This window comes from Empidonax traillii, unplaced genomic scaffold (assembly GCF_003031625.1).
Source record: "Empidonax traillii isolate 1590-97213 ecotype Southwest subspecies unplaced genomic scaffold, ASM303162v1 scaffold331:size1191723, whole genome shotgun sequence".
In the NCBI taxonomy this organism is placed as follows: Eukaryota; Metazoa; Chordata; class Aves; order Passeriformes; family Tyrannidae; genus Empidonax; species Empidonax traillii.
Window position 1 is genome coordinate 384,788 of NW_020955524.1, and position 14,470 is coordinate 399,257.

Here is a 14,470-nt window from a genome sequence, read left to right on the forward strand (position 1 = left end):
TGTGGCTGGTAGCACAGACATTTCTGGAGTTAGCAGCGCTGAAAGCCCTTGCTGTTCTGATCTAACTCTGACAACGATGCAGTTTGAATCAAAACAGCTGGCAGCTCTAAATGCCCTGTGTATCTGAGAACTCCCTGTGTTGTTATTTGAGTGTCATTGGGACTTAGAAATAGCAAGAAGTTCTTAAATATCTTAGATAAATAAGACCTTAGGGGATGTTACGGAGGAGACGAGGGGGCACTTGCTTGCCTTGAACACTTCTTTCACCAGAGCTGTATCTGTTCTTTATAAATGGTGACTAGACTTAGGATATCCTTGTATAGGAAAAGATGTCAGTACTACAAGCGCAGACTGTAGCAGTCATCTTCCTGGGCAGTAAACTGTTAACAGAGGAGGCAGGATTTTGGTGTTCAGTAACATAGTGGTAGTTATAAATTCTTACACAAACGTCAGTAACTAAATAGCACTGTTGTGGAAATTGAGCTTTCCTGCTGGACACACAGACATAACAGTGGCTCTGTCAGTGGACCTCTTTGCATCTTGGTGTATTTTAAATGTGTGGTGAGATATGTACCATTTCTGTTCACTTGAGGTCTTCTCATCGCTGCAGAGTGTAGGCAACATATCAGGAATCTGAAGCACCAGTATGGAGCCTGTACCACAGAAAAGTTGATTTAGAGAGCTACAAGATAGGGTGTGGTTATTTAAAGGAGGGTCTGTCTGATGGTGAGGAAATGACTACTGTCTTGATGTTTGAGAAGTAGCATCTGAGGCTGGGATAGGAAAGATGCACAAAGAAAAAAGAAAAAGGAAGAAGAAGAAAGAAAATAGTGAAGGCCAATAAGGACACAGAACAGATTACAGGAAAAAAGAGGGGAACAGGTTGAATAGCTTTGGGTTGGCCATGTGTGGTAGCATCCCAGAGCTTTGCAAGCATCTGGAGAGTCTTACATCACTGATCTTTGATTTTTATCGGAATTCTTGAAGGATGCCATAGTCTCCCTTATTGTTGTTTACTCACTGAAATAGTGGAAGCTGATCTGCAGTTTCCAATTCTATTCTTGGTGTCATACTGCTGTGCTGCTGACGGAATTTGCCATGTGATAGCTAAATGTGTAGTATCAGTTTCTTTTCTTTAAATTCTTAAACAACACTCAGAGGCTACATTGAAACAACCTCTAAGTTGCCCAGTCAAGCAACTCATACATTCCAGAACTGAGCTTGCCTCTGCTTTGTTAATTAAGTTCTCTTGCAACACCTTCTGATACCATCTTTAATTACACAATCACAGTAGTTTTTCCAAAGCTGCTTGCCTCATGCACGGGACAGATCTGCTAAAAGGGTGAATCAGGACTGTGCAGTAAAGGACACTTTTGCCTGGAGGAGTCTGCTGGACTTTTTCTGTTTGAAGGAGAGTGCTAACAAAGAGGAAATTGGCAGGAAGTGGGCATGTGATTTGAAGAGTATGCCAATTAAATATTCTTTGGATTACTAGGTATGGTATTAGGCAAGCTGCTTAGAGCAGGCTTTTTCTAAATGGTGTCTAAGCGTGCATCTTGGTTCCCAAGTGTTTTTTGGTAGGAATGTTGAACTCACAGAGCTGCAAGCACGTCACCAGAAGTTATGTATTTAATGTATGGTGATACCTGCTTTAGTTGATAAAACCTCCCAGATCTCAGCCTCTGAAGCTGGGTTCTCAAATCTACTTGGTACTTTTATCTCTGATTATTTTGGGGTTTGCTTGTTCTTTGGTTGGTTTTTTCCCCCCGATGCGGGAACATCAGTAATGTAGAAATAGTACAGTTCATTTTTACAGAATGAAACTTCTGTTTAAGAAGTAGCAGTATAGAGGTAGATGCCTTCAGGTAAATGAGCACATGAAACAAGCTGTTGGGAAGGAGAATGCTTGAAAGTGTAAGGCCTGTGTAAGCATGGAAGAGTTAGTTAGGCAGGTGAGAAGTGTGAGTGGAACAGGAGGACAAGGGGTATAGACTTTGGTGTCTGACTCTCATGAGGTAATTCTCACTGGTTTTGCACAGTACTCCCCAGTGCATCTGGTTCCAGGTGGTTTGTTATCTGGAGAGTAGCTTGTATGGAGTGCCAGCTTCATTCTGGAAGTGATGTTACCCAAACAGATGAACTGTGCAATTTTTATGCTGGTTGTGCTGGCTTCCTCACACTGGAATGCGTTATCTGCAAAAACACTAGATTGTGTTAATGAGAATGCTTAGCAAGTGTGTAAGAAATGCATCTTAAATGAAAGAAGCAAGGGTTGGGGCGGTGGGAGGCACTGATCATGCAGCTGAATCTTGAACATAAGAATATATGTGTGTGTGTGTGTGTGTGTGTGTATACACCTACACACAGGGGAATGCATAACCATTTTTTCCTGTTTGCTTGCCTCAGAAATCTTAAAAGTTGTACCCTGTATGTTTTTTGGACTCTTTGAAAATGGCAAAACTTGCTGCTACTTGTGAGACAGGCTGTATTTTTTCCTGTGCAAGCAGAGATGTCCGATGCAGAGAGAAGATTTTCATCTTTTAAGATATGCACAGGGAAGACCCTTCTGTACTGGCAAGGAATTGCTGTATGGGCTTTGGCAGCTTATGGTACAAAAAAATTCTGTTTGTTGTTGGGCTCCTTCACCCTTCCCCCCCCCCCCCCCCCCCCCCCCCATGATCCCAAACTGAAATAAATTAAATGCCTAGTTGGTTTGCAAAAAGGATAATAAAAATGTAAACCTTATGGAGGGTAAGAAGGAAAGCGGGGGACTGTGTGGCTTAAATATTGATGCTTGAGGAAATAATATGTTCCCTTAAGCCTCTCAAATATCTGGAAGATACCCGTCTTTGTTTCATTTTAACTTTCCCCTGCAGGTGTGCAACTACTTTGATACTCAGATATCTAGGATATTAAATAATGGATGAAAGGAATGTTTTAATGTTTGATCCTATTTTCATAGTCCTTTAATATGACATCTCAATTTATTTGGCTTTGGATACATGAAGGTTTTATATTTTATGTTGTTTGGTTTTGTTTACTTTGATATTGATACAGATGCACCCTTTTCTGTGAATATGGTACTCTACAGATGTTTTCAACTGTTTATGATATGGTTTCTGGCAGAAAACTTCTAAGTATTTGTAATTATACCTATTATTGGAAATACTGTTTTTTAAAAAAAATAGAGAAATAACCTTTACTTTTTTTTTACCTGTGTAATTCTGTGCAGCATTAGTTACTAAGCGACTCTGAAGAGAGATGTGGTCAGATGGCAAAAGTGTCATAACAAACTAAAAATGTAGTGACATGCATAAAATGTTTACTGCATAAGCTTCTGTTGTACTTGTTTATTTCAGTAGCACCTTATTTCAGTCACTGATCTCAAAAATTTGAGCTTTATAAGCTATTATCATGAGCAGAACTTTGAGATTGGTCCCATATTACATACTTTAAAAAATTCTATCCTCAAACAGAATTAAAAGAAAAAATGTTTTAGTGTTCTCTGAGTATGCTCTTTTTTGTTACTCATTATAATTTGATGTGCATAGGTATATATGCATTTCTTTTTGGTTTTGTTTTCTTTTTAACAGATTTCTGTGGATACCAAAGCTCAGGACACAATATCAATCTCATCATGACGCTTGAACATCTGTAGCTCAGTGGAGGATTTAGAAGAATTCAGCATGGCCTAGTTGACTTGACCTTTGGAGAATTTATAATGTCCTCTGGAACCAGTATCAGCAAAAATCGGCAGGCTCCCCGCCTGCAGGGTGTTGACCCAGAAACATGCATGATAGTGTTTAGAACACACTGGGCACAGGTAATGTTAATTAGTTTTATTGATTTGAAGTAAACTGCATTAATAGGAATTTGCTTCGTTCTTTCTTTTGGGATAAACCTGAATTGCTCAGGAACAAATGTCTTTCATGCAGAATGTAGTGGATAACAATGAATCATTTTTAAAATGCAAAGGAATTGACCTTCCAAGGTATGGTTAGCCTTTACTAATCACACTTTGAACTGCAGATTTGCATCTAAATGGAAGTGGTAGGACATTGTAATATCTTACTGAAGGCGTAGATCTTCTTACTGGCTTTCCTGTTGATTCACTGTGACTTGTACCCTGCTGCAAACTTCTGTGCTTCCTTTCCTTGTGCTGGGTAAGGCTTGCCTATCTTTTGTGAAGTATATTAGGTGCATAGTGCAAAGCTGTATGCGCTGTTGTTTGTTATGGATAGATGTAGATTATACACTTCAGCATATTCTAAAAATTGTTTGCATGTCATCAGGATTATAATTGCTTTTAGGCAAAGATGTTTTGCTCTGAGCACCGTACTTTGAGGCCTTATCTGCTGCAGTGACATGAATAATGGTTTATGTAAAATTGATTTCTGTGCTGCTGTTTTTGTTGTCCTTTGGCTATCCCAAGAAGCAAGCCAGACAAATGGTGGTGCTTCTGAGATGTTCCTAGTGTCAGTCTCACTTAACTCTAGCAATGTTGTCATGTTAGGGGAGCCACTGTTCCTTTGTGGTTTTGTGGCAGTTGTCCTGCACTAAAAGGCTAAAGACAATGGTTGTTTCACAGACAACAAGCTTCATTGTTTGCATGCACAACAGACTTTAATCCAGGGGTATAAGTGCTGGCATGAAAATTATTGCTCAATCCTGAAATTATATTGAAAGTTGCACGAGTATGTGGGCATCAGTGGCCATTCAGTATCATATGGGATGTGGCAAGGAAAGAGCAGTGCTGTGGGGCTGCTGCTACTCTTGCTACTGCAAATCGTCCCATGATACTGATACTTCTGAGCACGGTTACTCTGGCTGAAGAGCAGGTCCTTTGATTTCAGTCCTCTGTGACAAAGAAACTTATTTCAAACACCACTGAAACTCAATTCCTGAACACTAAGGAAACCTAGCTTATCCCTATTTCAGAGAACCCCTGGCTTTCAGCCATAGGACAAGTGGCAAATTTAGGTGCTTCTTAGAAAAAATAGTGAACAAAAGCATTATGTTTTGACCTTGTACATGTTAGATGTGAAGCTTTTAGTTTCTGTCAAACTTTCTCAATTTGAAAGCATGAAAAGGTTCTATGATTTTTCTGTTAAGAATTTTGATTATTTTTTTCCTTGCAGTAATAAGTGCATATTTTTCAAAATGCACTCAAACTGATCTGCCTTTGTTTCTCTTTAGGTTCTGAAAATCTTGGAGAAGCATGATCCTTTGAAAAACACGCAGGCAAAGTATGGGGCAATCTCACCTGATGAGGCCAGCACTGTTCAGAATTATGTGGAGCACATGCTTTTCTTATTAATTGAGGAGCAAGCAAAGGATGCCTCAATGGGGCCTATTCTGGAGTTTGTGGTCTCAGAAAACATCATGGAGAAGCTTTTCCTTTGGAGCCTACGGCGAGAGTTCACGGATGAGACAAAAATTGAGCAACTCAAAATGTACGAAATGCTAGTAACCCAGTCTCATCAGCCTTTGCTGCATCACAAGCCCATTTTGAAGCCTTTGATGATGTTGCTGAGTTCCTGCTCAGGAACAGCCACTCCAACAGTGGAAACAGAGTTGGTCGTCCTCTTGAACCAGCTCTGCTCAATCATCGCCAAAGATCCCTCCATTTTAGAACTGTTTTTCCACACTAGTGAGGACCAAGGAGCTGCCAATTTCCTCATATTTTCCCTGCTGATTCCCTTCATCCATCGAGAAGGAACAGTAGGCCAGCAGGCCCGTGATGCGCTGCTTTTCATAATGTCTTTGTCTGCAGAAAACAACCTTGTTGCAAACCACATAGCGGAAAACACCTATTTTTGCCCAGTAAGTTGTTCTTATTTTGCATGGTCTTCAGTGCTAAGCTAACTGTCTCTCCTGCAGTTTCTTCATCCTTTCCTGTCTCTTTTGATAAAGATGTGTTGTAACGCCTTTATTTCTGCTAACAGCTACTTCATGAATGATAACACTGTTCAAACCAGCCTTAATGCCAAACGCAGGCTTGCTTCTTGTTTCCATACCAGTGTCTTGTGCTTTTGGGCCGGCACAAGTGTTTTTGCAGTCACACAGTGAATTAAATTGGGAAATTGATGAAAGTTATAAGAGAACTCAATCAGAGGGAAACTTATGCTGTCTCACTGTGAGGCCCCTTTATGACTCTGGGGCTGAAGGGTGTGAGAAATGGGAGTGAGGTGTTCTGAGGAGGTTGTTTCTGGTGGCAGTGCTGGCTTAAGCAGGCCGTGCTTGCCACGCTGACATCAGTTCAACAGTTCGAAAAACAAGTGTGAAAATAGCGAGAGTGTTATAAAAATGTAATATTTTTTGCAAGATAAAAGGAAGATTTGCTCGTTGTCACGGAATGGGATGTTTCTATGGCAGTCTCAGGCAAAGAACCATCTTGCTGTGTTTTGCTCTGTTACAAAACTTGATAGTACTGTTCCACTGTTACATCTGGCAAATCAATCTTACTACATGAATAGAAAGCCTTTGCTGTTAAGTAATTAATCTAATTTAACTAACAAAGCTGGCCTACTCCAGTTTTACAGCTAAAGCAGAATGGAATAACACCACCTGTTTATTCATGCCTTATCACAGTTTGAGATTTGCAATGGATGTGTTCAAACCTTAGAATCATTCTCTACAAAAGTTGCTCTTGTGTGTTGTTTTTTGGACTGATTCTTTTATCTTCTTCATGGCTTGCATTTTAATGTAGTAAATGCCAGAGCCTCACATAGCTACTAAAGCAGGGAGCTGTAGAACAGAGAAGACTAGAATCCCTGACTTAAACATCACTGCCTGATCACAGCTGCTCCAGCCATAGGTTTCCACTTGTTCTGAGATTGCTTTGAGCCATAAGGCAGAGCCAGGTTTATAGGCTAGGGGAGGCCTACAAGTTGCAAAACAAAACTTCTAAATTATTTCTTTTGGTCAGTTGTAAATATTGCATCAATTTATTTTTTTCATGATGAGAGACTCCAATTGACCTTGTTTAATAGATGCTGCTAAAGAATATGATATTGGTTCTCAAATTGTCCCAGATTCCATTATTGGATTCATGCTATAACTTCCAAAATTATATCTTCCAATTAATGAAAAAAAAAGAAGCAAAAAAAAAGGAAAAAAACCTTATTATACTGAAGTTAAAAGCCAGCTTCCAACATCAGGGAGCCATGATTGACAATCACTCCAATTAGGAAAGCTTCTTGTCAAAATGTGCCAAAATCAGACTTTTCTGAACAGTAATGAGACTGTCCTAAGTCTATAGTAAGACTTTATTGTAATGCCATAGTGAGCTTACTAGCTCACTGTCTTTCTCAAATTTGAGTTGTGATGAGCTGAAGAACAGATTTTGTTCTGGTGGAAGAATCTGTACGTGTCAGTGGCATTGCTGTATATCACTCAGATCAGTACAACTGTTGCCTCAGGTGCTCTCCCAAACAGTTACCACAGTCCTGTGCTGATAGGAGCCGTGTTTGGGTGGCACTGTGATGTTACCCCTGGTTCTAGGGCTAGGTTGGCAATATAGGGTTTTCTTTACTGTGCCTTATTGCATAGTATGGGCATCCCCTGTGATGGAGTCTGGCCACAAATCTGTGCTGCCTCATATATCCAGATCAGTGTTAGATCTGTGCCAAAGTGAACCTTAGGGCTTTCTTGATACTGTTTTTTGACTTAACTTTGGTTAGCAGCTTTTTAAAAACTGGATTGTCTGTAGTTCCATAGTATTCAGAACTGCAGGTGAATAAACTATAAAGGAGAAAGGAGAGAGGCTGCAGTAAGGTACACCACTAACAAATGTTTTTAAGACAGAACGTGTAGGCAAACTATTGGATAAAGTTTTCTGATGTCACTCCATATAATTTTTATCATGTTTCAACCTGAAAGTTTCTGAATCTGACTGAAGACACTATCTGTTCAGCATTATAATAAGAAAACAATGCTTCTTAAAAATTTTGAGCTGGATAACATCTCAAAGTCTCTCCATAAAAACTTTTATTTGTAAATACTTCAGAGCTTAGGAAAGCAAGTACTAAAGCAGGAGGAGGGAGGGCTCTGCAGTGTCCTTGAAAAGTTGAGACTCTATAGAGATAGAAAGATATGGATGTGAGAGGAAAGGAAATTATTAAAGGGAAGGAATTGTCCAGGTAGCAGTTGATTATGCATTAACAACACAGTATAATCACATAAGTTGTCTATGATTACCAATCATGTCGTCAGTCAGTGTTTTCTGTGAGTCAAGAGAAAGTAAAAAGCAAACTGGTTGATGGTAAGAAAGAAACTGCTGGAGATGCTTCTGAAAGTAGATGAGCATGTAAGGTTGACATGACAAATGTTGGGAGAAGTTGAAAAGGACACTACTTTACAAAAAACAAAAAATAAAACAAATCTTGCCCTTTCAGGATGTGGACTCATTCATTTCCTTCTCAGAGTTTTTTTCATTGATGTTTTGTTACTGATTAAAACTGTAATGTAGTCTGTATATGAGCAATGTTTTATAGGTCTGCTTATAGAATGTTCTGTTGGTAATTTCAAATGGTAATCCTGTTCACACCATATATTTCTGTGAACATTTTCAAATATTTTTTATCTAAAGAGATGGAATAGCTTCCAGTGGCTTCTCTCTTAGTGCTTAAGAAACAGTTTCGTAGAGCCATTTGAGCTGTACTTCATAGCAAAAGTAAGAGTTTTCTAAACTCTATAGGTTTTAGCAGCTACATCTGACACTTCTAACTTCAGTAAGTCTGACAAACTTAAGAATTCAACAGACTGTGAGTTCGCTGCTCCTTTTAGTGGAGAGTAAGTAGTATGTTTTGTTCAAGGTCAGTTTCTTATGCTTAGGGACTAATATCCATATGAAGGACAAATGTGGATAGTACACTGCTCTGAAAATCATGTTGCTTACTGAGACGGTAGTATGTGTTTATGAATAGCAATTAAATTTTTAGCAGACAGTGGAAAATCAAGTGTGCATTAATTAACAGCGTGTAACACAAACAAATCTCACATTCTTTCATTGTTGGAAGCCTGGGTTTGTGTGTGGAGCTGTTTGTGTGGGTTACATATAGGTGGTTCTATGGCCCAAGGAAGATTTTCATGACTTTTTTTCTGAGCTCTTCTACTGTGAGAAAGAGGGGAAAAAAGCCCAACAAACCAACAAAAAAGATTCTGGTTATAAAAGAATGTGGTCGTACAAATAAAACTTTGCTCAATAGCTTTAGCTTTTTAATTTTTTCATGTGTCTCCAACATTGTCTTTTACCTGTCCTTTATTTATCTATCTGCTTATATATGTGTATAAAACTGTGTATATGTCACTGTGTTAAAACAGTGAATATATCCACAGTATTTCCCCTCCCCCTTAATGTTTGGCTTAATTATATATGCTAGAATAAATGCATCTTAAAAATTATGTGAACTGGGAATGGAAAGTATCCAGAAAAACAGCCTTTGTCTGACTGGATGGGTTAACAATTACAGTTGCTTGCACTTGTGTTTAATCAGAACCTGAATCTCCTTCTGTTAGCTCTTGGTCTTTGACCTGCACATTGTCAACTCTTTGTTTTCCAATAGATAAGAGAATTGTGTTTCATCTCAGCTTTGACAGTCTAGCCCTGTAGATGCCAAGTAGCCCTTTGTAAGAGAAAAAACTCTTAGAGGAGTCTGTTGAATGAAAATTAAGAAGATTTCCATTAGGCTGAGTTTTAATGTTCCCGTAAAAATGAGAGTCATCTTAAAAATTATTCTGAAGTTGTATAAAATCATGTCAGAAGGGTAATAATATTTAGATAGTTTCCAGCCTTAAATAACTTTAATAATTAAAATCCTCACCTGAAGCTACCATTTTCTAGATATGTTAAGGAAAACTTAAAAACACTTTTTGGAAATCTGCTTTTTAAATTGTAACTAAAAGTGTGATTTTGCGCTTCAGTGATACATTCTACATAAATCATCTGTAAGCCTTAATGTTACTGGAAAAAATGTTTAATCAGTAGCTTATTTCAGACTTTTTTATTTCTTCTTCCCCCTTCCAAATAAATAAGAAAGCAAAAAGGGAAGTTATGAACAGTTGTGGTGTTTTGGCTTTTTTTTTTGGTTTTGTTTTGTTTGGTTTTTTTTTAAAGGGGATTCAGCTGAGTTCAAGTGCTTGGGAATGAAAATCAACATATATCTGTGGTCTAAGTGACACTGAACATCAGCTTTTTCTTCATGGGGCGCTTTACCCCTCCATTTCTAATGTTTCATGTTTCCAAGTGAAATTACTTCCTGTAGGCATGTGTAAGCAGTAACATTTGAATCCCCAGCAAAAGACAAGCTGTGAATATGTGGCAGTGATGGCTGTTTCTGAAAGGGACCGAAGGAAAGTGACAAATGGCTTTAGAAGAATTTAAAAAGAAATTATAATTTAGGATTAAAAATAAAAAAATAGACAAAGCAACCTTATTTTCTCCATCACTTTCTCCTAAATACCAGATCTTGAAAGAAGAATATTGTATAGAAGGCTCTTTAAAATATTCATGTCTTTCTGCCCCAGGACTTTTTTGAAAGGAAATGAGATTAATCTTAACACTCTCTTATATTCGTAAAACCAATAGGAGAAACCATTTGTAGCATTGCCATTCAAGCAGATGGATGGTTAACTTATTTCCTCTTCTATTTTTGAAATACAGGTGCTAGCAACAGGACTAAGTGGCCTCTATTCATCTTTGCCTACAAAGCTGGAAGAAAAAGGAGAAGAATGGCACTGTCTGCTGAAAGATGACTGGCTTTTGTCACCAGCCCTTGTGCAATTCATGAATTCCCTTGAATTTTGCAATGCTGTGATACAGGTAATTGAGCAGAGTTGGCCTGTTCTTTTGAAGTATTAGTCGGTTATATTTTCTGCAGAAGTTTGTAAATTATAGAGTTAATTTACTTTTTTAATGGTATGGACTTTTAAAGTTACACTATAATAAATTGCTAATTATAATAAAATGAATGGTTTGTGCTGTCTGTCCTGGTTATAAGGATGAATTAATAAATTTTTGGTTTTTAAGTGACAGGTGTTACAAAGCTTAATATTTCATTATGTAATTGGGAGGATTTTCTGTTAAAAGAAAAAACCCAAATATTTATTGCATTTTAATACCACTGTTGATACTAAAAGTAAATTGAATACCTTTACCTGTGGGAAAATGTTTTTGTATCTGTGTTTGTCTAAGCTCTCAATAATAGCATACAAAGGAAAATAGTGAAAATAATCTGTTTTGCCTGTTGGTGAGTACAACATAAAGAAAGCCTTCCAAGCAGTATTTAGGTATCTTCCTAAAAATATAAATTCATTTTAGATTGGCCTGTTTTGAAACCACTCTGTGCTTAATATTTCTTTTTAACTTTTTTTTTTTTTTGCTTTGCTTCCTTACTATTTTTTTTCTGATTTAAATCTAAAATGAGATTTCTGTCTTTACATATTATTTTTAAGGCTAGAAAACCCTATAGAAACCCGGGCCAGTTTTTCATTAAAACATGATATAAATTCTACAAAAACTGTAGATTTATGTGTTACTTGAAACGTGCTGAATAGAATTGAAAGTTTAGTCACATTTATTGCTAAATAAAACATATGTAATGCAACACACGTGAAATAAAGGAACTGATTGACCGCTAAAGCATTGAACAAGCAAAAATAATAGCTGTCATTGTTCAAGTGCAATATACAAGATTTTTTAATAGGCATGTTTAAGCACGAATAGGGGACAATATTAATTTTGGTGTCTAACCAGAGTTATTCTACAGATCTGCATTTCTGGGAGACCGTATTTCATACCTTTATTTTAAAAATGAAAGAGCGCTGGAGAAAAACTAAAGAGGAACAATTTATTTTAAAATCACTGTTCAAATAAATTCAAAATCATAGAGGATCTTCAGCTGACATGCAGAAGGAGCAGTTTCTGACTGCTGGTTGATTGTGTCTGTATAGTCTTTCTTCAGTTGAATTGAAAGGTCATTTACTGCAGGAATTTTTGCTCTGTGCATGCAGTGGTCTTTGTGGTGTGGCTTTCTCTGTGCTGAGTCAAAGACTTTGGCCAGAGATTAAAAAGGGACTGTGTAGCCAAGACGTTTACTACTTTTTCCCTGGATCACAGCAAAGAAGGAGGCCACCCTTTTTCTTCCCCTTTCCAAATTAAGGGTTCCAAATTAAAGGAAGTCTGGTGAGAATTGCAAGTGGGAGAATGTATTTGTGGCCACAAGTAGGCTGTGACATTCCAGTCTCTATGTGAACTTCAAACAAAATATATTAACTTTGAAAGCTTCTGAATGTAATTTTATTTTGCTTTTATATACATGAATTGGTACTATGTTTTCATTGCAAAGGTATAATGAATGCTTCATTATAAAAGTGAATTTTTGTCTTTTAATAACAGTACTTTTTTTTTTTTTTTTAAAGATCCTAAGCATCCTATTGAATGAATAATGTGGGTTTTGGTAGATTTTCTGTTTGTTTTACAGTGGCTGGGAGAAGGGCATGTGAACAGTATATTTTTACCTTGTAGATGGCGACTGCTTTGGTTTACTTACTCTTGAACCATAGGAAAGCAGCTGTTCTGACTTTTCTTCTTGTAGGAAGGCAAGTTAATGGCAAATCCACCTTCAAGTGACCTTGATGAGATTGTGGGAGCTAAATTTAGAATCTCAAATCTTCCTTTGATACATGGGCATACACACTTTTCCGTCCATCCATTCATCCTTGTCAGCATGCAGGAAGATTGAAAAGCCCTGTCTCTAACTCTGGCAGACTTACTGTAATTAAGCAGCTTCTTTGTAGAGGGAAAAGTCTTTAAGAACCTGAATCGTAGCAAATTCTGGTGAGAAGGACAAATGTTTCATTAAATGGGAAAGGTTTTGGTAGTGGATAATAGTTATCTGTTCCCTGTCTCGTTTTAAATCTCACTGGAACTCTTCTGTGTCTTTCTCTCCCTCACCCTCCTAGGTGGCACATCCCTCGATACGTACCCAGCTTGTGAATTACATTTACAATGGATTTTTGGTGCCAGTAATGGCTCCTGCGCTCCATAAGGTCAGTGGTGTATGCAAGCATGACACGAAATAATAACGGGCAAAAGTATTATGGAAGACCTCTCTGTAAAGATCCTATTAAATGTACTGTCAGTAGTGACTTCCATGCAATTCAGTAAGTTTCTAGACTAACTTTCCATCTTTTCTTTCTATGCTTTATTAAGCACAATATAGGTATTTCTGAAAGTGTTTAAAATTCTTAAGTGCGGTTCAGAACCAAAATATTTTTGTTGTCCTAGGCTCACATATTGTCAAAAAAGCAGTGACATTTTAGACATTTCATCGTGGCAGACATGTTTCCATGAACTTTTTTTCCTCCAAATATTTTCCTAAAGGAAAATGCCCACAAGGAAGAGGTCAATAAATATTACATTAATTTTAGCAAAGTAGCTATTGTTTTGTAGTTCCTTACCATAGTTGGTAGAGCTGTTTTCCTAAAGTGGAGTCTGGTATCAATTTTCTAATGTATTAGTGTGCAATTTATGTTACATTGAAGAAAAAATTTCCCCCTTTTCTTTGAATTTTAGGGGTTATCCTCTGCAAAATACAACACCAGTGTTGGTGAATTTGCTTAGGGTTTTTTTGTTTGTTTCTTAGACTGCAAGAAGTTATGTTTCCAGCTGTTGCAGAATATGTCAATTATGTCAATTCTCCATCCCTGGAAGTATTCTAGACCAGGTGGGATGGGGCTCTGAGCAACCTGGTGTAGTGAAAAGTGCCCCTGTGCTCTGCAGAAGGATTGGCATTGGATGATCTTTAAGGTCCCTTCCAACCCAGGCCATTTCTATGATTTTTTGAATTAACAGTCTTCATTGCCCTGTAAAAGAACACCTTGTTTGAGGAGAAAAAGGAGGAACTGCTGAAAGTAAAAATCCATGAAAAACTTGTCAGAAGATAACCAATAAATTACTTTTTGAAGGTCTCCTGATTTTCACTAAGCCTGCCAAGCAGAAAGCACTGCAGCTGTTCCATTTCCTGAGAGGACAGTGAAACACCATACCCTGCCTTCTTGTCCACAACTTGTTTCAGTAGCACCCACAATTCTTCATGATAAATAATCACCAAGAAAGTCATAAGCAGTGTAGAGTCTTTTACAATGATTCAGCAGACCTCAAACAATTTGGAAGTTGGTGAGGGTTCAAGTAAAATTTGGCTGTAATCCATATCAAAGCTGTAGCCTGTCACTGCGAGTTCACCTCCTTACCTGGCAGTAATTTTTTCTATTTCTGTATCCGGACTTAATCCCTTACCAAGACTGGGAATTAGAAGTGAAAAGCCTAACCAGTTTTAGGTCAAGGTTATGGATAACAAGGGAGCTATCAGAATGGATTCTAGTCTTAGTGAATCCTGTTTTTATCTCTGAAGTACTCAAGACTAATCTTAGATTGTTTTGAGTACTACCGTGCCTGTAAAAGCCATTC

General features: G+C 37.8%; 1 protein-coding gene across 7 annotated transcripts in view; it reads left to right on the forward strand.

The window, feature by feature from the left end:
- The window catches only part of FAM160A1 (family with sequence similarity 160 member A1), a 90,760-nt gene that overhangs the window by 50,934 nt on the left and 25,356 nt on the right, over positions 1–14,470 (forward strand). For 6 of the 7 annotated variants that reach the window (XM_027891825.1, XM_027891824.1, XM_027891828.1 and 3 more), the window contains 4 exons: positions 3,594–3,823; positions 5,197–5,823; positions 10,664–10,822; positions 12,964–13,050. In XM_027891825.1, coding sequence (XP_027747626.1) covers positions 3,722–3,823; positions 5,197–5,823; positions 10,664–10,822; positions 12,964–13,050 — 975 coding nt within the window. In that variant the 5' untranslated portion in view covers positions 3,594–3,721. Of the gene's footprint in view, positions 1–1,834; positions 1,953–3,593; positions 3,824–5,196; positions 5,824–10,663; positions 10,823–12,963; positions 13,051–14,470 lie in introns of those variants that run through there. The other variant, XM_027891829.1, reaches the window with a different exon arrangement.